Genomic DNA, 24,673 nt, shown 5'->3' with positions numbered 1-24,673 from the left:
CATTTCCCATGAAAGGGGAAACCTGCCAATAACTTCTTACAAGTAAGCTCAGCTGACCAGTTCTTAAGCCACAAAAATCTGTGCATATGTACAGGCAAAAGAGCCAAACGAGAAACCTGCTGTATTGAATCCTTTAAAGGTGTCAACAGCAAAACACAGCGCTTGAGGAATATCTGCCTTATTTTCAGGCAGATCATCCTCTTGGTTAGGCCTCTCAGGCCATCTGATCTGATCCTTTAAGGCATGGGTCTTCAAACTATGGCCCTCCAGTTGTTCAGGAACTACAATTCCCATCATGCCTAGTCATGTCTGTGAATGTCAGAGTTTTACAATGCCTCATGGGATGTGTAGTTTCGCAACAGCTGGAGGGCCGTAGTTTGAGGATCCCTGCTTTAAGGATTGGCAGATACCAATTGCTGCAACAGTTGGCTGAATAGCTAAATTGGCCAAAGAAAAGGCAGCCTTTAATAATGACTGCAATCAAGCCCTGTGCTTTATCTACAAGACAAGTCAAGGTCTTGTTTATGGAAGAAACTGCTGCATTTACGGCTGGCATGCTCCACTTAAAACTTTCATCCATGGGATATAAAAAGGGAAAGCATCTCAGGAGGAACGAAAATCCTGTCAGGATGTTACCAATCAGCATACATCACCTGCTCCAAAATATGGTGTAAGGGGAAAGCCTGTGTGACCTGAAGAGGCCAAAGGGATCCCAAAGAGGACCAGGGAGGCTCAGTAACCTCTGCAAAAGGTAACTTAAAGGCAGAACAAACCATTTTGGTAAGAGTCAGGATCAAAAGCCTCTGGTTGAGAGGCAGACACGAACTGGATATCTTCTTGTCCAGATTGCTCGGAAGCAGACTCATCCGCTAGGCCATCCACAGATCCTAAGCTTTAAGCTCTTCCTCATCCTCAACCCATTCCTTCTCCAGACTAGGAGGCTCCGTGAAGGGGGATCTGTCACGCTTCTTGCCACCCTGCAGGATGGAGGAAATCATTCCTGTGCTCTAAACCAGCTAGGGCTGAGGACAGTTCATCCTTAGTGATAAAGGGTGAAGCAGCAGCGTTGACTGTAGGTACAATCCCAGATAGGAGCAGCGGCTCAGATTTCCGGGAAGCCTCTGGTCCTTTGGGGGATACAACACTAGGGATACGATTAGGTTCATCAGTAACTACTGATGACATAGGTGTGCCCTTCCCTGTAGTGTTAGTCCTGCTCCTCTTTTTTGAAGACGACATTTACTAGCCACAAAAAGGGGAGAAACTGGGTGTAGTAACACACCTCAGAAGGGAGACCCTTTAATAGGGCTCACCAAGACCCTATGCAGCAATCCTGCTAAGCACCTTTAGCCTGCCAAGCAACACCTGGTGACTCACGTGACCCAGATAAGGAGAAATTAACTGCTGCAAGTGCCCGATTCAGAGCCTGCTCTGTGTCCAACAGCTGCCTTCTGGAAGCACTGCATGCTTGGCATACACAGCTTAAATAAGCTGGCGGTGCGCGGAATGTTGATAGCGTCCGCGCTCAAGTGTGCAGTCCCGGAGAATAGGCGTGACTGTATTGGTGTATGATGCAAATCTTCGCACCCAGATAAAGGCTACAGCGTATGTGTGGTGAAGCCGCATGCGCCATGGCCACCAAACAAACTTTTGAGCCCAGCTGAACGGACGTGCGCCATGGAAAACCAAGGGGAAATGGCACACCATCATACAGGTGAAAAACAAACAGGCAGACACAGGCAAAGAAAGTTACACCTTGCAAACACCCACAGCTAGCCCAAAACTCCCCCGTACGGTCACCGCATAGGTGTCCAGTCTTGAGATAGCTTGACCGATTGTAACAATCACTGGGACACCCCACAGTATTAAATAAAAGGGGTTTCACTTACCCGTCCAGGCACAGGGCAGCTTAGAAACTAAAAGCTCAATCTTCACCCATCACGGCAGGTTACTGTCACTTGAGGACCATCAAGGACTAGGTATCCTTTTCATGTTTAGGGCCAACTCCCTTGGACCTGTACAACACCCTGCAGGAATGCCTTAGCGCTGTGGTGTCCAGGATTCCACTTTGCAGGGTTCATCCTGAGGCCACATTACAGGCAAAACCTTGCAGGATCTTGAGTCTTCTTTGCAAGGCTCGGGAACCATTTATCTAAGCATTGAAAGCCTGTGTCAAATGGATCTTGATCGGTCAATCCCTTGATTTATTTAAGAACCATTTGTGGGACTAGAGACCTGGAGCTCAGACAACCGTGCCATCCACTGTGCAGACACTGGTAAAAAACTGAAGTACTTCCTGTATGGGATGGGTTATATAGTGTATCACTTCCTGTCTAAAGACCTTTGGTCTACCAGTGTCCATTCACCTGGAGATGAAGTATAACCCAGCAGTTAATGGATATTAGCCTAACTCTGTGTACCATGATGTATGAAAAAGAAAGAAAAAACAAAAAGTTGCCTAGTTCCAAGGATGAACATACAGGCAAAAAACAGCAGTGCTTACCATCTCAACATTCTAAAACAAAAATGGGGAAAAAAATAAATAAAAAAAAAATAAAAAGGGAGAGAAAAATGAAAGTATAGAACATTTATAGCCACATATCCAATCTCAATTTTGCAGTAAATAAAACCAGCATTCAGAAAGGCATTTCTGATCTCTACAAAACACATGACAAATGCCATATTTTCCAGCATACACGTTTTCTTTAAATAGAATCAAAATATTAGTATTTATACACATTATTTTATTAGATTCTATAAACTTGCCTCAAAATACAAGTTAAGAATTTCAGAGGGCTCGTCGCAGGATGAATTTAAGGTAACCATCAATTGGTTGATTGTGTTCATTGCAGCTCTGTTATGGAAAAAAAAAAAAAATTGTACGTTAACCTCAATATATAGCTGGATCTCATTTTCTGGTTTGTTAAAGTTCATTTTATTCAATTTTTTTTTTCTAATGCCACAAACAAATAAAGACAGTAATTTACTTGCTCTATGTTCTGCCCCTCCAGCACTCACTGGAGCGTCAGGCTGTGGAGGGGCTTAAGCAGCTAAGCTCAGGCTCTCAGCAATTCTGAGCTTTGAAAGAAACCTCACTGTAACAAAGGAAACCGCTCTCAATTAAAAGCGCTTTCACCTACCTATCTCGTTTTGGCACAAGGATTATATTCTAGGACAGTGGTGGCAAACCTTGGCACTCCAGATGTTTTGGAACTACATTTCCCATGATGCTCATGCCCTCTGCAGTGTAGTGGAGCATCATGGGAAATGTAGTTCCAAAACATCTGGGGTGCCAAGGTTCGCCATCACTGTTCTAGGAGACTGAGTATTGAGAGTTGCATATTGATAGATTTACTACTCTGTCAATACGCCTTTACTTGTTTTCCTCTATGCAAACTATCAAGCATGTCAATAATCCCACAATGTTCACGGCTTTGATAAAGACCGCATATCACACAGTTTCTGGAAACGTTAGCACGTTTTTGTTCAATTCTTTAAATAACTTCTTGGCTTCCTCTGGCAGTGGGGCATTACAATATTTCCTGCGTTCTAGTATAGGAAAAAAATGCAAGGCCCACTTTTTATTGTGTTTGACTAATGGTAATAAGATTTCCAATATTGTTTTTCATCATTTTAGCTATGTCCGATGTTACCCATTTAATACAACAGCACACATCTGTAGTCCCTCCACTGTTACACACCCACCAGTGAAATTGTGAAAGACACCAGACAGGATAGTTTACCACAACAATACTATATGACCCATAAAACCAAAAGGCAGAGCTCAAAGCTCACATTCTTTGTAACTGTGCTAAATCAAACATTACACCAGATCTTTACCAATATTATATAAAAGTATGAAGATAATATCTTGGAATGTAAGGGTCCCAGTAGACTCAAGATAATTAGACATTTTGGGCATCATCAGTTCTATTAGGAAATAACACTGATAAACACAGATTCAAGTTACACGATTTTGCACATCCATCTTCAGTTCAATTCAGTTTAGCTACATATCAGTACATATTGTTTGCATTTCCATGTATGTACCTGCAGATTGTACAGGGGGACACAGCTTTGTACATAATTTTGCCAAGTCTGAGCTGTATTTTTTTTAAACTTCAATAAACATTATTTGAAAAGAAAACAAAAAATGTTTCTTGCCTAAAAACTTATAAAAACAGATTCAACGTTAATGGACATCTGGTAACATCTGTTCAGATCTGTCAAAATTAAGTTTGTAGCCTTTCTGGAGAGACATGAATGGACATTGAAGTAGGCCTAAAGAAATACATTGGAGTTCAGTATGGATCTGTCTGAAAAAGTGACAGACCGATGCAGACTGAGCGCCTGTGTGAAAGGGCCCTTAGAGCCATTCGGATTATCCATTTTTAATTTCTCAGTTTTCAGTTGAAAAACAAACAAATGCATTTCTATAGGCTTGCAAATGTAAACTGAACTGCCTGGATGGGTGGGTGTCAGAAGTGGGCATTCCTAGGCAGGCTGCACTTGCATGCAGACTGCCCTACGTACTGCCCATATGCCATTTTTTGTATCAGCCCTAAAGGGCAATGGATGGTACTATGTGTGGGGTGGAACACTCAGGTATAGGGAAATACATAGATGGATTTTTGCAGCCACTAGTTTCGTAGACCCCTTCCTTTTTGAGGGATTCATCTCAGGTCAATTAATGGAAGCTATAGAGTGGAAAGAGCTACATTATAGCAACAGCTGATGTGGCTTCTTTTTACACTATTAACCAATTTAGGACCGCCGCATGTAATTATACGGAAAGACAAGTAAAGTTGCGCTACGGACTGAACCCTAAGCGGGAAAAAAATTGGTAAGAGCTGCCTCTACTTTAAAAACCTCCTCCCAAAAAAAGGGGGGGGGAGGAGGGTAATATAGCTGAAAGTGTGAAAGAGTAGATTATGGTGCTAAACCCAAAACCTTTATATTTTATTAAGCCTCACCCGCAGCGTTGATGTGCGGAAAAAAAAAAACAAAAAAAAAAAAAACTTATATAATACTGTATATCTATTACATGTGCACCCCTATTTATACATACTCATACTTAAATGTATTTGTGCCTAGAAGCCCCAACAAGATAGATCAGATCAGAAATTGGTCAATTATGTTATGCATCCCTCTAATACCTTTATGGATTAGGGATGAAGGACACCAAATATTAGCCATAATGGATCCGTCGGACACCTGGGTTGTCCATTGACCAATTTCTGATCTAACCTATGGAATATAGTATAGTTGGGGTTGAACATTAGGAAACTCCTGTAATACCCATAAGAGAGAGGTATGTAGGATAGTGGTCAAAGTTGACTAATATCTCAGACGCAATTAACCATAAATAAAATAGTAAATCTGGGATGTCAGAACCAGATGGGTCGAATGTTATGCAGTCCATTAGCAAAACCAACACGCCTCAATTGTAAATTTCCCTTTCGCTCTATGCAGAACAAATTCCTCTTTAATAAAAATACTCCCCCTCCCGCCCCAATGGTCGGCAGAATATATTAATTTTTAAACTAATCATTTATGGGCATGTGTGTACACATAGTATGTGTACACATATGATATCTATATGTTCCCCATGGGTTAGTAATAAGAAGCATTCTGGTCTCAAATCCTCCTGGCTTACAGGTGGTAATATAATAATAATTTGGGACTATATCCCCGAGTAAAGAAAACATTCTCTATTTAGAATTTTTTTTTAAATCTTTTCAGTTTTTTGGAATAAAGTAAAAATATATATACTGTTTTCTTCCTTCCCTAATTTTATTTTTATTCTTATCCTTTTTGATTGCATTTAGCAATCATGTTTATAATATACATTCTTTTAATTTTTAATATATTTTTTATTATATATATTTTTTCATAGTTTTTTTATTATTCTTCTTTATGATGGTTTTGTAACTATTCTGTAGCCTATGTAACTTTTATTAAATTTTTATTCATTTGGAATTATATGAATAGGATATTTTTAGTGTTGTATAAGAAACTGGCTTTCTATAAGGGTTTCCTAAAAAACGGGTTGCAGCGCTCCACGTCCTATTAAATCCTATATAAACCCTCCCCCTCCCATGCTATTACAGGCGCCTAACGAGGAGGTTTAAAAATCAGAGGAGGAGGGCATCACCGTAAACACAAATGGTTCCTTTGATATTTATCAATGGCACTCGTGTCGGAGGCTGAGTCGTACAGGGCTAACATTCCCGTATCCAAAATGGTGCCTTTTGTTTTTTGCAAGCGCAGTGGAGCACTGCACCCTATTTAAATCGGAAGGTGCACCAATATGGCCGCTCCAGAAGATGTCACTCTGACGAAACGCGCAAGGCGTGGTCACGTTACGTGCATCTTCCTCACAGCTGACAGCGGCCGGCGGTTATTGTACACAAAGCGATCTTTTACGATCTATATGCGAGTAGGTTTTTCTTTTCCAATAAAAACACATTTTATTACGTACTACACTATGGATACGTTTCTTCCTTTAATGTATACACCAACGGAGATTTAACACAACTGGAAGAGTGAGCATCCCCCAGCGCATTACCAGCAAACGCCAGACAGCAGCACAGTGGCTTATACTGTGAAAGCCTATCCACTCCGATTGGGGTAAGAATTCTGGTGAGAGCAATCATATTACCATATCACTGAGAAGCGCACCGGGGAAAGCTGTTCTCTCCACTGAAGATATTAGCACTTTTGCACTAGTCACTTTCTTTCATCTTTATATGGGACATTTTTCCAATTTTTTTTTAACGTTTGATGGTCACTTCTAATTTTTATATTTCTGTTTAAACACTTTACCATATGGACTAATACCACTATTCATTCAGCTTACAATTACTGTTATTATTGTCCACTCTAGTAATCTGTATTGGCACCTTTGTTGGGGCTTCTAGGCACAAATACATTTAAGTATGAGTATGTATAAATAGGCGTGCACATGTAATAGATATACAGTATTATATAAGTTTTTTTTTTTTCCGCACATCAACGCTGTGGCTTAATAAAATATAAAGGTTTTGGGTTTAGCGCCATAATCTACTCTTTCACACCTGCAGCATGTAATTATAGGTCGGCACAATGGCACGGACAGGCAAAATCACGTACCCATACGTGCCTGCCTTCCAGCGGGTGGGGGGTCAGATTGCAGTGATCATTTATTTACTGATCACTGCTTTTAGTGTCAGTTGTAACTGTAAAAAGTGTCAGGGCAGTTAGTGTTAGGTCCAGGGTAGCCCCCTACCCCCCCCCAATAAAGGTTTAACCCCCTGATCGCCCCCAGGTAACCCTTTCACCCTCTTTTGCCAGTGTCACTAAGCGATAGTTTTTCTGATCGCTGCATTAGTGTCACTGGTGCCGCTAGGTAGCCAGTTATTTTTTTTTAGGTTCACGGCCACGTTTTTATAGCGTTAGGTACCCCCATATACTACCTAATAAAGGTTTAACCCCCTGATTGCCCCTAGAGTTAACCCTTTAACCAGTGATCACTGTATAAGTGTTACGGGTGACGCTGGTTAGTTAGTTTGCTTTTTATAGCATCAGGGCACCCACCATTTATTACCCAATAAAGGTTTAACCCCCTGATCACCCGGCGGGTGATATCAATTCGTTTTTAGGGTCAGATAGGGTCTGCGTCGCCCTAGGCAGTGCTAGGTTAGTGCCAGTAACACCCACGTGCAAAGCATACACCTCCCGTAGTGGTATGGTATCTGAACAGATCAATATCTGATCAGATCTATACTAGCGTCCAGCATTTTAGGGTTTCCAAAAAAAAAAACGCATTGTTAGCGGGATCAGCCCAGATACCTGCTAGCACCTGCGTTTTGCCCCTCCGCCCAGCCCACCCAAGTGCAGTATCGATCGATCACTGTCACTTACAAAACACTAAACACATAACTGCAGTGTTCGCAGAGTCAGGCCTGATATCTGCGATCGCTAACAGTTTTTTTTTGGTAGCGTTTTATATTTAAATCCTGAAGGCGGTGCTTGGTTTTCGTGGTCCCGTACGCGGCTAGGCTCCCAAAAAAGTCCCCCACATGTGGTATCCCCGAACTCAGGAGAAGCAGCAGAATGTATTTTGGGGTATAATTTCACATATGCCCATAGCATGTGTGAGCAATATATCATTTAGTGACAACTTTGTGCAAAAAAAAAAAAAAGTTTGTAATATTCCCGCAACTTGTGTCAACATATAAAATATTCCATGGACTCAACGTGCCTCTCGGTAAATAGCTTGGGGTGTCTACTTTCCGTCAATCACTTGGGACAAAAAAAAAAAAACTAAAAAATATTCAATGGGTTCAACATGCCTAAGCAATTTTCTTGGGGTGTCTACTTTCCAAAATGGGGTCATTTGGGGGGGTTTGTACTGCCCTGCCATTTTAGCACCTCAAGAAATGAGAAATGCAGTCATAAATTAAAAGCTGTGTAAATTCCAGAAAATGTACTCTAGTTTGTAGACGCTATAACTTTTGCGCAAACCAATAAATATACGCTTAGACTTTTTTTTTTACTAAAGACATGTGTCTGAATACATTTTGGCCTAAATGTATGACTAAAATTGAGTTTATTCGATTTTTCTTATAACAAAAAGTAGAAAATATCTTTTTTCTTCAAAATTTTCAGTCTTCCATTTATAATCGTAAAAAATAAAAAAAAATTAAATCGCAGAGGCAATAAAATACCATCAAAAGAAAGCTCTATTTGTGGGAAGAAAAGGACACAAATTTTGTTTGGGTACAACATTGCATGACCGCGCAATTACCAGTTAAAGCAGTGCGAAATTGTAAAAAGACCCCTGGTCCTTAGGCTGACAATTGGTCTGGGGCTTAAGTGTTTAAAGCCCATTCAGATGGGTTTGAGGCAGCTGAAACCCATTTGAAAAGAGACACCAACCTGCTATTTACCCAGAGAGATTTTGTGTTGAGCCTACTCAGGTTTGCCATGTCTCAATTATTTCTGGGTTGGAGGCTCCCATCTTCAGAATAGAGGGGTTGTCATGGGTGTTAAATTTCCCCCAAGCATGGCAAACCTGTTTATGGCAAAGTGGGAGGAGGACACCATCTATGCCAACAGGAGACTTGAGTTAGTCTTCTTGGGAGGGGGGGGGGGCGTATATAGATGACATCCTCTTATGGGATGGTGACATGATCTCACTGGAGAATGTTATGGAGCAGCTCAATAACACCTTGGTCATCTCTTTACAATATGAAGCAAGTCAGATTAAAATTTCCTTGATCTCAATCTTGAGATTGAAAGAGGTTCTTTGATCACCTCTACGTACTTTAAGAGTACTGAAAGAAATGGTTAAACTGGGCAGGAGAGCCATCGTCACCACACATGGTTAAATGATTTGAAAAAAGTTATTAGAGAAGAAGCAGTAAATATGAATACAACCGCTATGTTGGGTGGAGGGGTAAAGCCTAAGTCCCATGAGGTGGATCCAAATTTTTCATTGGTTACCACATATTCTCACCAAAATTATGACATTAAAAAGATAATGTCGAAACACTGGGTAGTACTGAAGAATGATAATATGCTGGGCCCAGTCTTTCCAGACCGCCCACAGGTCATCTTTACAGGTGTTCCACTCTTGAAGCTTCAAGTAGCACCAGATATTTTGTATGCACCCAATAGTGTTTCCTTTTTTCAAAAATGAAAAGGCTTTTTTCCATGCCAGAAGTGCGCCATGTCATTTAAACAAATTTCAAGACAGAAAAATCTGTCAATTCAAATTTAACGTAACATCCAGGGTGTATGATAAAGACTATTATCACTTGTACATCTCAAAACGTGGTTTATTTGTTAATCTGTCCATGTGGCCTACAAATATGTAGGCCACACAATAAAGGCATGAATGTCAGAATTAAAGATGTGGTAAACATTAATTAAAACAGGATTCCCTAAGCATAGTGTCTCTATGCACTAACTTGAATGTCATAATAAAAATCCAGCGAGTAACACTTTCATTGCTATTGAGAGATTTACACCACATTGGTGAGGAAGTTTTGTAAAGGGCGATATCGCACATAGAGACCCGCTGGATTTATTGACCTAAACAGTAACATTCCCTTTGGATTGGCATTTTACAGAAAATTACAGCACTGCAGATTGAAAACAAAAGGTCATTTTTAATAACATTTAATTACAATATGACTTGTGATGCAATAGTATAGGCTATTTTTTTTGCCAATTTTTTTACCACTACAGTTGAGTTACCCTTTAAAAGGTGACAAGGACACAGACAGCTAACATATATAGAGTGCCAAACAACCATGATCCTCAAATAAAAAAAATAAAAAAAGAAGAAGATCATGTGATCAATCCCAATTCAAACTCAGACGGCAGAGATAAAATATGAGAAGCAAAGCCTCAAGTGCAGTAGAAATAAAATATTTCTTTAATACATACTCAAGATTGCACACTCACGTGATAAATTCAGGCAGCCTAAAGCATAAAAAGCATGAAGCAAAATCAAATCCTGTCTGTCTATCCGGCAACAGCTGCCATGCATGACGCCACAGGTTACGTCAGACTGGACCCTACGTGTTTTGTCAATCATTTATTACATTTTTTTTTTCTTCACCACAGTAGTTCACATTATGGTTAGATCATTTTGTTTCACTTTTAAACGCTGCACTTTTTTTATTTACAATAATTCTGGAATGTGACGAGGAGTTCAGCAACATTTCTGAAGTTATAACTTAAGGACATAAAGCCAAAGGACAAACAGTTGTATTGTTACAGACCCTTGCAAATATATGTCAGGTTTAGCAAGCAAGTTTGCTTGTCTACTCCAGTAAATCTATCGTTTGAAGATTTACACTTCTACAATGTCATTTCTCTAGGTGTAGAAATATTTAGATAAATCTACTTAAAAAGGTATCATCAGTTTTACATATCCTACAAAACACACCTCAGCCACAATCATTTTAGTAATTCTGAACGTTCCCTAACAGAACTAAGGCACACCTAGATACAAGGGTCAGTTTATGCAAACAGTTTTTATTTTATTTCATGCATTTCCTATGTCATTCACTTCTTGGAACCATAAAAAGGTACAGAAACAAAAACCCTATACACACACACACATATATTATATTATATTATATTATATTATATATATATATATATATATATATATATATATATATATATTATATATATTATATATATATATATATATATATATATATATATATATATATATATATATATATATATATATATATATATATATATATATATATATATACATACACACAGATTTTTTTTTTTTTTTTTTTTTTTTTTTACTTACCATAAAAAGTTCCTTAAAGTGGTTGTAAACCCCTAAACATGCCCAGTGAAGTGACTGGATCCAGGGGATATACAGGAATGAAACAAATCCTCCTACGCAAGTTGTACCAGTTTATCTGCATTCCTGTCTTCCTACAGCCAGTTCCGAATTCACACCCTCGTCTGAGCTTTCGGAAAAGGAGGTGGGGAGCTGAAGTTACACTCTGCAGATCTCAGTGAGAAAAGCTGATTGAAGGGAAAGCAAACCCGATCGTCAGAGTACACAGGAACAGAGCTGAGGCTGTCAATCACAGGCTGTGCACTGGAGCTCCCTCCTCCGATACCTTTTTATCTTAAGCCGTCAAGAAAACTTAGAGAAAGAGTCTCTTCTGACATCTATGCAGACAGCAGAGGAAGGAGGTGGCAGACAGAATTGGCACTTAGCGTTCTGGATTTAGAAAGCTACACACTATAAAAAGGGGTATAATTTGCTCAGATTTCATTTCAGAGGTTTACAACCACCTTAAGAGACACAGGGTCCGATGTAATTGAGACAACTGGGTTATACTGCTGCCTACAGAAGAACTGGACACTAACAAAGTGGTTAGACAGTCAGTTAGGTATAACACCTCCCACTCCATGGAGCTTTGGTTTTGTGCCAAAGCAGTAATAGGAAGGAGTTACAAGACTGAGGGTAGGAACCCGTGTCCTTTTAATGAACTCCATTTTTTGTTATGTCACAAATCCTCAGCAATTCTGAGAGAACTGGAGACGTCTAAAACCAGTCCAACTGAGGTGCGGGCAACACAACAAAGCACCAGCAAACCCACAAAACAGGTTAAAACTGGAGGGGTACTTGCAGCTCAGAGAGATGCCAGAAGGTCTATACGTTTGAAGCTTGCATCAGCTAAGGCCTGAACAACCATCTGGAGAAGAGTAAGAAAAATTGTATTTTTGTACTCCGCGTAAAATCCTTTTATCTGATGTTCATTGACGGACACAGCGCCTTAATCTTGACCTTAGGGGGTATATCGTAGAACACATAAGAACAGATCACATAAGAACAGATCACATAAGAACAGAACACATAAGAACAGAACACATAAGAACAGAACACATAAGAACAGAACACATAAGAACAGAACACATAAGAACAGAACACATAAGAACAGAACACATAAGAACAGAACACATAAGAACAGAACACATAAGAACAGAACACATAAGAACAGAACACATCACATAAAAAAACAACACAGCCACGCCCAGGGGGAGGTCCTACTGGCTATAACCCCTCACTCTGCTCCCAGCAGCTCAGTTCATCAAAAATCAGTACAAACATAAATCGGAGGGGTGGGTGCTGTGTCCACCAATGAACATCAGAGAAAAGGATTTTACAGTGAGTACTGTAAAAGGACTAGCATTAAATATAGAGCTTTAAAAGGACACTGCCACTCGCTGGTTCTTTTTAAAGGGATTTGTTTGCCCATTTTTATTTAAAAAATTCAACAAGTTCAGCAAACAAACATAGGTTTCCCTCATAGGGGTTTATATCATTCCTCCCCCCCCCCCCCCCCCCCATCAGCAAAATTACATTCAGCCTAGTTGGCTCACTTGCAGCACTGCTGCTCTGGCCTACACTCCAGGCCCTTGTCTGTCTCATACAAACCGTTTCAACAGCTTGGTGCATATAGCTAGCAGCCTCTTGCTGCACTGGCTCCCCCGTGGAGCCTTCCTGGTACTCAGACTTCCCTTCCTATCTGCCGATGGGGAAGGAGCCTAGAAGAATGGTCAGGTTACTACTAAAAACCAAGCACACACCTGACCAATCAACATGCCGGCTGTTCTCAAAATCAGGACCCAGGACTAGGGATTTTATCCCACCCAGATCTCTCAGAAATCCCTGAGCTCCAGGGCGGATGAAAAAGCCGCTTCTAAACAGAAAAAAAAAAAAAAAAGAAGAGGGCCCCTTTCTACGGCGTGCCTCCTTACCCTTTCTGGACTGTGGGAGCAAAGTACTCTTTCCCCCAGTAACATTCTTAATAATGTCATCCAGCGAGGTGCCAAATAGCCTCTAACCTTGGAAGGGCAAATCCGCCAGTGCTTTCTTAGATGCCTGGACCACATCTAAGTATGCAAGCCAAATCAAGCAACGCAGCACCACTGCCGATACTGAGCCTCTAGAAAGCAATGGGGCCGTATCCAGGGCCGCATCACAGGCATACTTAAGGCCGTGCACCAACTGGTCTGCCAATTCCACGCAGACTGGGGAAACCTGTTCTTCCAAAACTCGCGGTGCAACAACTTAGCCCATTCAGTAAGTGTTTGTGACACCAGGGCCGTGGCTAACATCGGCCACAATGCAAACCCCACCACTATAAGCATGGACTGGGCAAAAGCCTCGGCCCTTCTATCGGCAGGGTCCTTGAAAGAGAGGGGACCCTTCCACCAGAATCGTGGTCACCTCATTTAACCTGGGACCTGGTGGGGGGGGGGGGGGGGGGGGGGGGGGGGGGGAGTGTCAGAAACCAGTGGAGAAGTCAATTTTTTCAGGAAACTCTTCTCAAAGGGTTAACGCACCGCTATTCGTCTCGGCCCCATGGTGGGCTTTCTCACTCCTTGTTAATAAATTAATAAACTAATAGAAACATTAAAAAGCAATTTTTCTCATATCATATAATATTGCTGACAAGCTCAATGCGTTTCCTGTGTAGCATCCACTTCATCAGGAGTTACTGTACAAACGGAACAAGACTAACATACAACTAGAGAGGTTTCTAGGTTACAATGACTGAAACTGGTGGAAGAGCTGCCAAGTGTCTCGAACACTGTTAGACCTCATTGTGAGAGGTCTAGTGATCTGGTAAGTGGCTCTGGGTATTTTTTTTTTTTCATTTCGTTTTTTTAGCATGGTGGTGGAGATGCATTCCTTCACCAAATTTAAGATCAAGGATGGAGGCACTTTTGGATGGAGCAAGGACAACAGATTTTACTTTTTGTCAAAAATAAATAAATCTATGCAGATAAGGGGCGTTTATAGATAAACTGTGCAGCTCTGATTAAAGTTAAAGTTAAATAATGCCCTTACTATAAGTGTAGGCCGTTTATATGCCCCCTGAAATCTGACTGGAATACTCCCAGGACGTTGCCAAGTGAAGCCTAGTTATGACTGCTCTAGGGCTTCAACTAATGATTAATTTTTATAAATCGATTAGTTGGCCGATTGTTTTGATTAATCGGTTAATAACCTTAAAAAAAAAAAATAAAAAAAAAAATAAAGTGGGTCAAATTGATGTTGTTAATTTTCAACCACAGTGACCGGAAAATTTGGAAATAGAAAACTTCTTGGTCAAAGGAATTTTCAGACAGTGTATGTGGTTTTTGTTCAGAAATGAAGTGAAAATTTCAAACAAAATTCTTTCATTCAGCGAATGTACAAAGATTTTTCATCTTAATATTCTCACCTGTAAATTGATCCGTGAGGCCAGCATAAGGCTCGGTACACACCTATGCAGTTTTTGCTTTTGATCTGTTTCTGCAGTGCTTTTTCCTGTGCGTTTTGATTTTTGTGTGCGTGATTTTACTGCAATTTGCGTTTTTTGCATTTTTTTGGGGGCAGATTAAAAAACACAAATTGCTGCAAAAACGCATTACATTCTTTTCTGCAGCTTCTCCATTGAAGTATATTGAACCAAATAAAGTATCACTTTGCGTTAAAAGTCCCTGACCCTTTCCAAATATGCAGTGGCTGAAAAAAAAAGCACAGATAAGAACGTGTCCCATAGGAAACCATGTAAATGAACTGTAGTGCGTTTCTGCAAAAAGCACCAACAAACATATAGATGTGAACCAGGCCTAAGACGTGTAGTAACATAATGGGGTTAAAAAGACTAAAATTAGCCCTTTATAGTACAAAAAAGCAGATAGATAATTTTTTTACTGTAGAACAATGAAAGTAAGATTTACAGTAGCGATTATATTTTTATACTATAAAGGGCTCATTTTAGTTTTTTTTTTTAAACCCCATTATGTTACTGGCCCATTAATCGATTATGAAAATAGTATTCGATTCATTTCATAATCGATTAGTTGTCGATTAATCCGATTAGTTTTTTCAGCCCTAGACTGCTCACCATCACAAAAGTGAGGGTTTTCTCCGATTCAAAACCCCTTGCATGCTTGCTCTCCTCTTATGTAGTAGCTCTGAGCTCAGCATTTAAGAGCACACTCTTGTGATGAGGAGGAGAGTAGTAACAACTAGGCCCCCACTAGCAATGTTCTGGGAGTATACCAGGCAGCTTTCGAAAGTTATGCAAATGGCCTAAACCTACAAGGGCATAATTCAACTCTAGCACTGCAGAATTTCTTATTTATCTACAGAAGCCCCTTATGTGCATAGGCAGTTTTTTTTTTTTTTAATAAAGGTGAAAGGTTTGTTACGTTTGTCTTTATATACTCCCCTTAGGCCTGAACGAACACTTAACTTCAGCCCCAATTCAACAATCCTAATGCAGACAGACCGGTCTCCTCTTCATTCTGAACAAATGTCACAAGCTCTGAGCTTATACTTCCCTTCAGCCCAGAACCATGAGGAGCTTTCAGGGTCTATGCCAGTGATAGCGAACCTTGGCACCCCAGATGTTTTGGAACTACATTTCACATGATGCTCCTGCACTTTGCAGTGTAGTGGAGCATCATGGGAAATGTCGTTACAAAACATCTGGGATGCCAAGATTCACCATCACTGGTCTAGGCCAACAATAAGCTCACTGGAACAGAGCGGAAAAGAAGCATAAACCCAGGGTTTGCCTGCAAATTGGGGGTGGGAGGCTTTCATAATGGACAATTTCACCTAGAGAACACACATTTCATGTGATCATCTCCATCTTATTTGCCAAGGTGCAGTATTTTCCTGACTCACGCTATTCTTATGCAGCTTCACAGGACGAACAGCTCTTGATTTATTTATTTTAATTTTTTTAATAAATGCAACACCAGCATAGGTTTCATTCATATATTAAAACATTGGTCCCCAAACTGCACCTCTTTGTGCCCCTTAATTTGCGATGGGGCATTAATCCCCACTTACTCACACAGACCCCAGTCACCCATCGAAAGTCTGAACAACAGTGATCTGGTCCTCCGTTTAGAAAGTTTGGGGATCCATGTACTACATCACCACCTTATTCATGTTTAGTGTTACACAGTGCCTGCTGCACCCTCATCCATTTTAAAATGTGAGGAAAAACTAATAAATTACACATTAGGTATGCAGTGTTGAATAGCTAAAAATAACTGACCCTGCACAAACACAGATGCAAAAATCAAGTCATCATGGAGAGGCATTAGTAGCCAAGGGCTAACAAAAATGAAATATTTTCCTATATGTCCTTTATATATCATCGCCTAATAGTCCTTCCCTAGTAAGGTGCCCAACCAGAACATTTACAAAAGTCCTCGCTCTGGTCATTATGTGGTGTCAGCTCTGCCCACAACAGAAACTTTAAGTTGTGTGAACAAAAAAAAAAAAAAAAGAGGATCACCATGACATAGGAGAATGAAAAGATTTGCAGGAATGAAAATGGTAAATAAAGTGACTGAATAATCTCACCTTACAGGTGTCTGAGGAGGTATCAAAGGCGCTTCACCAGCAATATTTTTCTTAGGCGTTCTCTCCTGCTCCAAACTAGAAAACAAATGGTGTTGCTTTGTAATATCAATATTACAATTGTTGCAGGATAAGGTTTGCAGTGATTCCCCGACCCTAAAACACTAGTATGCACTTCTAAATACACCATAAAAAGTTTTAACTGCAATCGTTAATTGTAAAGATCAAAAAGAGGTTCAGAGAGCAATGTATGGACTGATCTTAAACATGTTTCTTTGGAGCAATCATTAAAGAGGATTTTCACACAAAAGAATTTTCTCTAAATGCTGAGGTTTTTGGTTAGACAGGTTTAGCACATACTAGATACATGGCTGTGTGCCCAGCTGTGGTACTATCTTAGAGGCTGTAGATTGATTTAATGTACAAGTTATTGCTTTGGTTTTTTTTCTTGCCCGAGGAGTTCCTACATTCGGGATGGTGATGTTACCTGCAGGATGGTGAGCTTGGACGGGGAGGGAATGCTTTAGAAGTACGGTTTTGATTTTACTTCTATTGTGAATGCCGCCCTGCGCAGCAAAAAGTTATGTATTTGCATAGAATAATAAACACAACATTTTGGGAGTCTCTCACATGCCTTTTCGCAAAGTCAAAACATGCCATTTTGTTTTTTGCTGAAAGTAATGGCTTCCTTCTGGCCGCTCTTCCATAAGGCCCAACTCTATGGAGCATACGGCTTATTGTTGTCCTATGTACAGATACTCCAGTCTCTTCTGTGGAACTCTGCAGCTCCTCCAGGTGAACCTTAAATCTCTGTGCTGCCTCAGATTAATGCCCTCCTTGCCTGGTCCGTGTGTTTTGGTGTGCCACCGTCTCTTGGCAGGTTTGCTGTTATGTCATGTTCTTTCCATTTGGTTACAATAGATTTGTTGGTGCTCCTAGGGATCATCAAAGCTTTGGATTTTTCTTTTTAGCCCTGACTTTTCAACAACATACCCCTTACTTGTTTGGAGAGTTCCTTGGTCTTCATGGCAGTGTTTGGTCAGTGGTGCCTCTTGCTTAGGTGTTGCATCCTTTGGGGCCTTTCAAAAAAGGTGTGTATATGTAATGACAGATCATGTGTCACCAATTATGGGACTTCTGAAGGTAACTGGTTGCACCATTTTTTTATGGGCTTCATAAGGAGGTGAATACATATGCACATGCCAATTTTTTTATTTCTGAAAAATAGTTTTATGTATATATTTTTCTCATTTTACTTCACCAACTTAGACTATTGTGCTCTGATCCATCACATAGAATTCCGATTTACATTGAACCAAGGCTGTAATGTAACAAGAGAGATAAAAAGCCAAGGGGGTGAATATTTTTTCAAGGAACTATAGGTTAAGCTAAATGGATTTAAAAAAAAAAATAAATAAATAAAAATAAATATATATATATATATATATATATATATATATATATATATATATATATATATATATATATATATATATATATATATATATATATATATATATATATATATATATATATATATATATATATATATAGCTACTTGTAAAAGCATGGTTCTGGTCTATTTGTCAGAACACCTAAAACCTCAGTAAATACTGCACTATCAGTAAATCTTGATATACTAAAGCTGGGTTAGAGACATACTGTTGTCAGGAAATGGCCGAATTATGGTCTGTATGTGCGCTTGCTGTTCAACAGAAGCAGGTCTAACCACCTGCTTCTGTCAAACAGTTCTGCTGGAAACCCAGCATTTAATTCAGCCCTAATCAGTATATTTTGGCAGGGAGGTGGGAGTCCCCCCTGTCAGAATACAATAGTCCAGTGGGAGAGATCCCTGCATCAATATTGCTGTTTTTTTTCATTCAACCTGCTTACTGAAGGGAGAAAAAACAAACAAACAAACTGCAGATGTAGATCCAGCATAAGAAAATATGCATATTTATTTCTCTGCTTACCTTTCACGGATATCAACTTTCAGAGACGGATCATTTTTCAAAAACAGCCTTGCGTCAATGTCCTTGTTTCTTTGATAAACTTCTTCATACTGTTTTGAAATTACCTCAGCCTAAAACAAAAAAATAAAATGAGAAAAATGAACAAAAAAATTATTGCAGTGCTTAGATTACAGAAGCAAGCAAACAATAAAATGCATGTGGCAAACAGCAGTTTTTTTCTGTGTGGTTAAAACAAAAATTACCCAATTTAAAGATAATCTGATCACATCCAAGTTCAATAACAACTCTGGCAGAGGCATCAGTTTTGCACCACTAATGTCTGGCAACATATACAGTATTTCTATAAACTGGATTATTTAGGGCTATGCTCATCACGGAACAAAAAGTATCTGGACCTCAAGAAATCATATCCCAGGTTACATCTGAGACACGGTTTTCACCTAACTTCAGTAGCCTCATATGTGAAGAAAACACTTTAAAATAGTTAGATATTAAAAAATCATCCTCTATCTAGCCAAATAGAGAAATGAAAATCTACATACATTAAAGCTAGTGGAGATAAAATTAAAAACAGAAAAACAATCAGCACAAGGAACATAGCTTACAGTCAAGTAGGATGTGTCCCTTGTGTGGATTTTGGTTTTAGTTAAAATCCCCCCTCTGTCTCTGACCCCCTCCCACCACAATCTTCTGAAGCGTGAGTGGTTAATACAAATAAGGATCTATCACAGGCTCTCAGCAGAAGAGCCCGACTATGCCCACCCTTTCGGGTCAGCTCTGCCATTTCGGGTCTGTCCCTGAAGATGTCAATATTAGACTAAACGCCTTGGGCAGGGTTCTCTAAGGGACTTCATATCGGCCCATGGCGCATTTGTGTGGTGCCTACCAGACATATCAGAATCAGGGTAGTGGGGCCAACTTGGATGGTCTTAAGGTGACAAATTGTTATGTATGCGTGCTAAAAAAATAAATAAAAAAAAAGTTTTAAAGTGGGAGTGCACAATTTCTTTGTTTTTAATTTCTTTAATAATTAACCACTTGCCGCCCGCCCTATTACAAATTGACGGCGGCAAAGTGGTTTCATTATCCTAACCTGACGTCATATGACGTGATTAGGATAATGAGCCGCTGCGCGCCCCCGGGGGCGCGCATCGCGGCGATCGTTGTTGCGGGGTGTCAGTCTGACACCCGGCAACTACGATCTCGGTAAAGAGTCTCCGACGGAGACTCTTTACCATGTGATCAGCCGTGTCCAATCACGGCTGATCACAGTGTAAATGGGAAGAGCCGGTGATCGGCTTTCCCTCACTCGCGTCTGTCAGACGCGAGTAGAGGAGAGCCGATCGGCTGCTCCTCTGACAGGGGGGGGGTCTGTGCTGATCGATTATCAGCACAGCCCCCCCGAGGATGCCCACACTGGACCACCAGGGACACCACTAGACCACCAGGGAAAAGGTAATAAAAATCCATAATCCTCCCTAGACCACCAGGGTGCCAGTCAGCACAATGGGTGCCAATCAGTGCCCATAATGGATGCCAATCAGTGGCCACAATGGGCATCACTGATTGGCATGCATTATTGTTTGGCACTGATTGGCATCCATTACTATAACACCGATGCCGCCTATGAGTGCCCACCTGTGCCGCCTATGAGTGCCCACCTGTGCCGCCTATGAGTGCCCACCTGTGCCGCCTATGAGTGCCCACCTGTGCCGCCTATGAGTGCCCACCTGTGCCGCCTATCTATGCCCACCTGTGCCGCCTATCCATGCCCACCTGTGCCGCCTATCCATGCCCATCCGTGCCGCCCATCCGTGCCAGCTATCAGTGCCAATTTGTGCCACCTATCAGTGTCCGTCCGTGTCGCCCATCCGTGTCGCCCATCCGTGTCGCTCATCAGTGCCGCCTATCAGTGCCACTTCATTGGTGCCACATTGGTGCCCATCAGTGCCACCTTATCAGTGCCCATCAGTGTAGCCCCATCAGTGCCCATCAGTGAAGGAGAAAACGTACTTATTTACAAAGTTTTGAAACTGAAACAAAAAAAACATTTTTTTTTTCAAAATTTTCGGTATTTTTTTATTTGTAGCGCAAAAAATAAAAACCGTAGAGGTGATCAAATACCACCAAAAGAAAGCTCTATTTGTGGGAAAAAAATGATAAAAATTTCATTTGGGTACAATGTAGCATGACCGCGCAATTGTCATTCAAAGTGCGACAGCGCTGAAGGCTCAAAATTGGTCTGGGCAGGAAGGTGTTTAAGTGCCCTGTATTGAAGTGGTTAAAAAAAAAAAAAAAACACACACAACACTGTGGTACACCCTGTTTGTTACTAGGGTTGGCCTGTATGGTATTGGATAAAGAAAAGATTTGCAGCAGATCTAAAAGGTTTGGAGGAGTGAAGAAACCAAGAAGCTGGCTGGAAGGAAAAGCTGTGAAAATAGTGCTGACCCGCGTATTCACTTAAGGCAGTAAAGAATTTCAGGCGAGTACATATACTTTTGGGTGTGAAGACCATATTGAAGCACAGAGAGATTTGGAAGAGCTGCATTGTAGTCCACGACAATATTAGAGTTGGTGAAGTAGTATGTTTAAAGAACACTGGCAAGGGGACATTGATTTATATTACCTTTGCCATGTGAAAAGAAACCTAGACCAGAAACAGATGAGAGCAACCATATACTGTATTCCCCATCTCACACCATGTGCAAATCTAGAGTCAATGCTGCTACATTTCAGATTGCAGATGGGCAAAGCACAACGAAAAACCTACAGTATTGAGATCATACTGCAGCTTTATACTGTTCTAGGTGAGCGAACACAGAGCTGTCACTTGGTAGGATTTTCTTTAGGTTTCTGTTTGCGTTGCCTGTTTCAGGTAGGGACCCTTCTCTCCAGTTGCTTTCCAATTAGATAGCATTTGACTACTTTTCAGCATGGAATTGTAAAGTAAACGTTATGGTAAAGACCGCAAAATCATTGATAAAGTAATTTCAACATTTTATAAAACTCAAATCAATATTAGTCTCTGAAAATTTCTGCCCCTCAACCTCTACCCCCTTTAGCTGCAGAGGCAGCAGCTGGGGGAGAATACATGCCACAGCTGCAATGTTTTGCTTCACAACTGTGGCAGGAATTATATGCCCTGTATGCCTGCTGATAGAGACCCATTCAAGTGAATTGGAGTGCTTGTGCTGTGTCCAAGGGGTTAAAGTAAGTGCCAGTCAAATGATCTCTGAAAGGTTATCCGCACATAGGTGGCTCTTCAGGCAGCATCGTACACGTGAACAAGTCCTTATGGTGACACTCTCACTGGTGTGGGTGGTGATCAGGAACACTTGGACTGGTGTGGCAGTGATTAGAGACACTAACTGGTGCAGGAGTGAGTAAGGACCCTAACAGGCAGCCCTGGTCTGGTGACACTGTACTACTGTAGCAGTGATCAGAGACAATGACTGGTGGTACTGACATACAATGATATCAGAGCTTCCAGCCATTGTACATGATCCTTGCTACAGCTGTAGAATGTCATAATGCCATTGTCACAGTGTGTTAAAAGAATTGCTTATTACAGTGATGATCACTGTACAAGCAATTATTTTAACCGATGTTTGGTATACATTCATGATGTCATTGTTAACTATTGAATGAAAGCCATTGTTTACTACTGGACCAATCACAACAATCACATGGTACCAGGGCCAATCACTGGGGCCCGAAACCCTGATCGGTTATGCACTGTGTCCATGAATAACATTTCTGAAAGGACGGATCATTACGACCTCTCAGAATAACACTGATCCTGCTCGGCAGTTTATGTTCAGTGGCCAGGCGAGAGGTGATCCAAAAAGAGGATACCAAATAATTTAAGGGATGGAAGCAAATTAGGTCTAGTTTATCAAGTTCAACTGCATAACAAATACTGTAAGTTAGAAGTATACCTTTGGGAGACCGTCCATGGAAGAAATTCCAGTAGAATTCAGAAAGTCAACAAAACTAGAGAAATAAACATTTTTCACCTAAGAAATGGAATACAATTTATTAATACATAATAACATATGTTTTTGTAATCAAAGCATAAATAGAAACATGCGGAAAAATATTTCCATAGGATAAAAAAAGCAGTTTGTTGACTTTTTTATTTTTTTATCTCATAGCATGAGAGACGGAGTGTGAGAGACATAGAGATTGAGTGTTAATAGAATGGATAGATTTTAGTTTCCAGCTGAGCAGGATTTTTAGTTGGGGAGAAATCAAGGCCTTATGTTGTCAAGTGTCAACATCAGAGATCTAGGGGCTTTCAGAGAACAAGTCGAGAATTAGCAAACAAATGTAGGCCACAAGGTGCTTGTATTTTGAAATTATAATGTATTGTGATCACCTGACGGAGTCACTTTCAGATCAATTGTACTTTGAAGTAATAATTAAAAAAAAAAAATGCCTTTTTGAAGCATGTCATTGGGGGATTTCCACAGGCTGCTTCTGAATATAATTTGGAGTTTTTCTCAAAGTGGTTGTAAACCATCACATACACTCAGTGAAGTGAACAGCCTCAGGCAATACATAGAGACGAAACAATTCCTACATATATTTTACTTGTTTATCTGCAGTATTCTCTTCCCTATACCCCTTCAAAAGGGCAGACTCCCTTTAACCACTTACCCACTGGGCCCTTAAACCCCCTTGCTAACCACACCCATTTTTAGCTTTCAGTGCTCTCACATTTTGAATGACAATCACTCAGTCATGCAACACTGTACCCATATGAACATTTTTGTCCTTTTTTCACACAAATAGAACTTTCTTTTGGTGTTAATTTAGTCACCTCTGAGTTTATTTTTTACGCTATAAAATGGAAAAAAAAATGCATTTTTCTTCGTTTTTTTTATAAAATTTAGCGAATTTTTGGCCAAAATGTATACTACTACATATCTTTGGGGGGGGGGGGGGGGGGGTGGGGAACAAATTAGTATATATTATTTGGACTTTGTGAAAGTTATAAAAGCTACAAACTATGGTGCCTATCATTAATAAATTGATTACACCTGATGTACTAACGTTCTCATTTCTTGAGACACGAACAAGCCAGGAAAGTACAAATAGCCCCCAAATGGCTCCTTTTTGTAAAGCAGACATTCCAAAGTATTTAGTAAGAGGCATGGTGAGTTTTTTTGAAGTTGCGTAGTACCAGGTCACCCATCTGCGGTGGATACATGCAGGTGTGCAGCAGAAAGATTTTCACCAATTCCAACAACACCTATTTCTAGACATGCCACATCTAAAAACACAAAACTCTAGGGACTTTTCCTTTACCAATGATGTGGAGGGGCTGATTTGCTAAGACTTGAAAGGCCAAGACACTCAAAGAGACCTCTACCTCAGAGGCAACTGATAAAACTTGCAGCTCCCCATGAGTACTGCAAATCGCATGGATCACACTCATCCTTTCATTTTCAGCAATACTGAGCCCTTCTAAGTCCCTATGCATTATCCCACCATCCTGAAACTCAACATTACTCATCTTTTGCTGTGGACAAAACCTCTGCTATGTATGTATGGTTAAGTTCTGCAACAGCCAATGGACCAGTGTCTACTGGCTTTGCAACCTCTCCATTTGTCACAGCAGCAATAGTGTCCAGCTTACTATTACCGTCAGAAATTTCTTTCCACCCTGCTAACACATTAATGGTAAGACTATCCCACTCTATCCTGTATGTGCTCAAATCACCAGCACTTCGTAGCACTGCTCCCTCTGCCCAAGGATACACAGATGGACAGATTGGTTTAGCAG

The 24,673-nt window shown here is 40.4% G+C and overlaps 1 protein-coding gene across 2 annotated transcripts in view; it reads right to left on the bottom strand.

Annotated features, from left to right (window-relative positions):
* Positions 1-24,673, bottom strand: part of RB1 (RB transcriptional corepressor 1) — a 307,484-nt gene that overhangs the window by 228,805 nt on the left and 54,006 nt on the right. For both annotated transcript variants that reach the window (XM_077483264.1, XM_077483265.1), the window contains exons 9-12: positions 22,824-22,901; positions 18,883-18,992; positions 16,913-16,987; positions 2,767-2,854 (exon numbers count right to left, since the gene is read on the bottom strand). In XM_077483264.1, the coding sequence (XP_077339390.1) occupies positions 2,767-2,854; positions 16,913-16,987; positions 18,883-18,992; positions 22,824-22,901 (351 nt within the window). The remainder of the gene's footprint in view (positions 1-2,766; positions 2,855-16,912; positions 16,988-18,882; positions 18,993-22,823; positions 22,902-24,673) is intronic.

Source organism: Lithobates pipiens, unplaced genomic scaffold, assembly GCF_037356315.1.
Source record: "Lithobates pipiens isolate NorthernLeopardFrog02 unplaced genomic scaffold, aLitPip1_a1.2 Scaffold_16, whole genome shotgun sequence".
Taxonomy (NCBI): domain Eukaryota; kingdom Metazoa; phylum Chordata; class Amphibia; order Anura; family Ranidae; genus Lithobates; species Lithobates pipiens.
The sequence above is the reverse complement of the archived record's forward strand: the minus strand, read 5'-3'. Positions and strand labels throughout refer to the sequence as shown.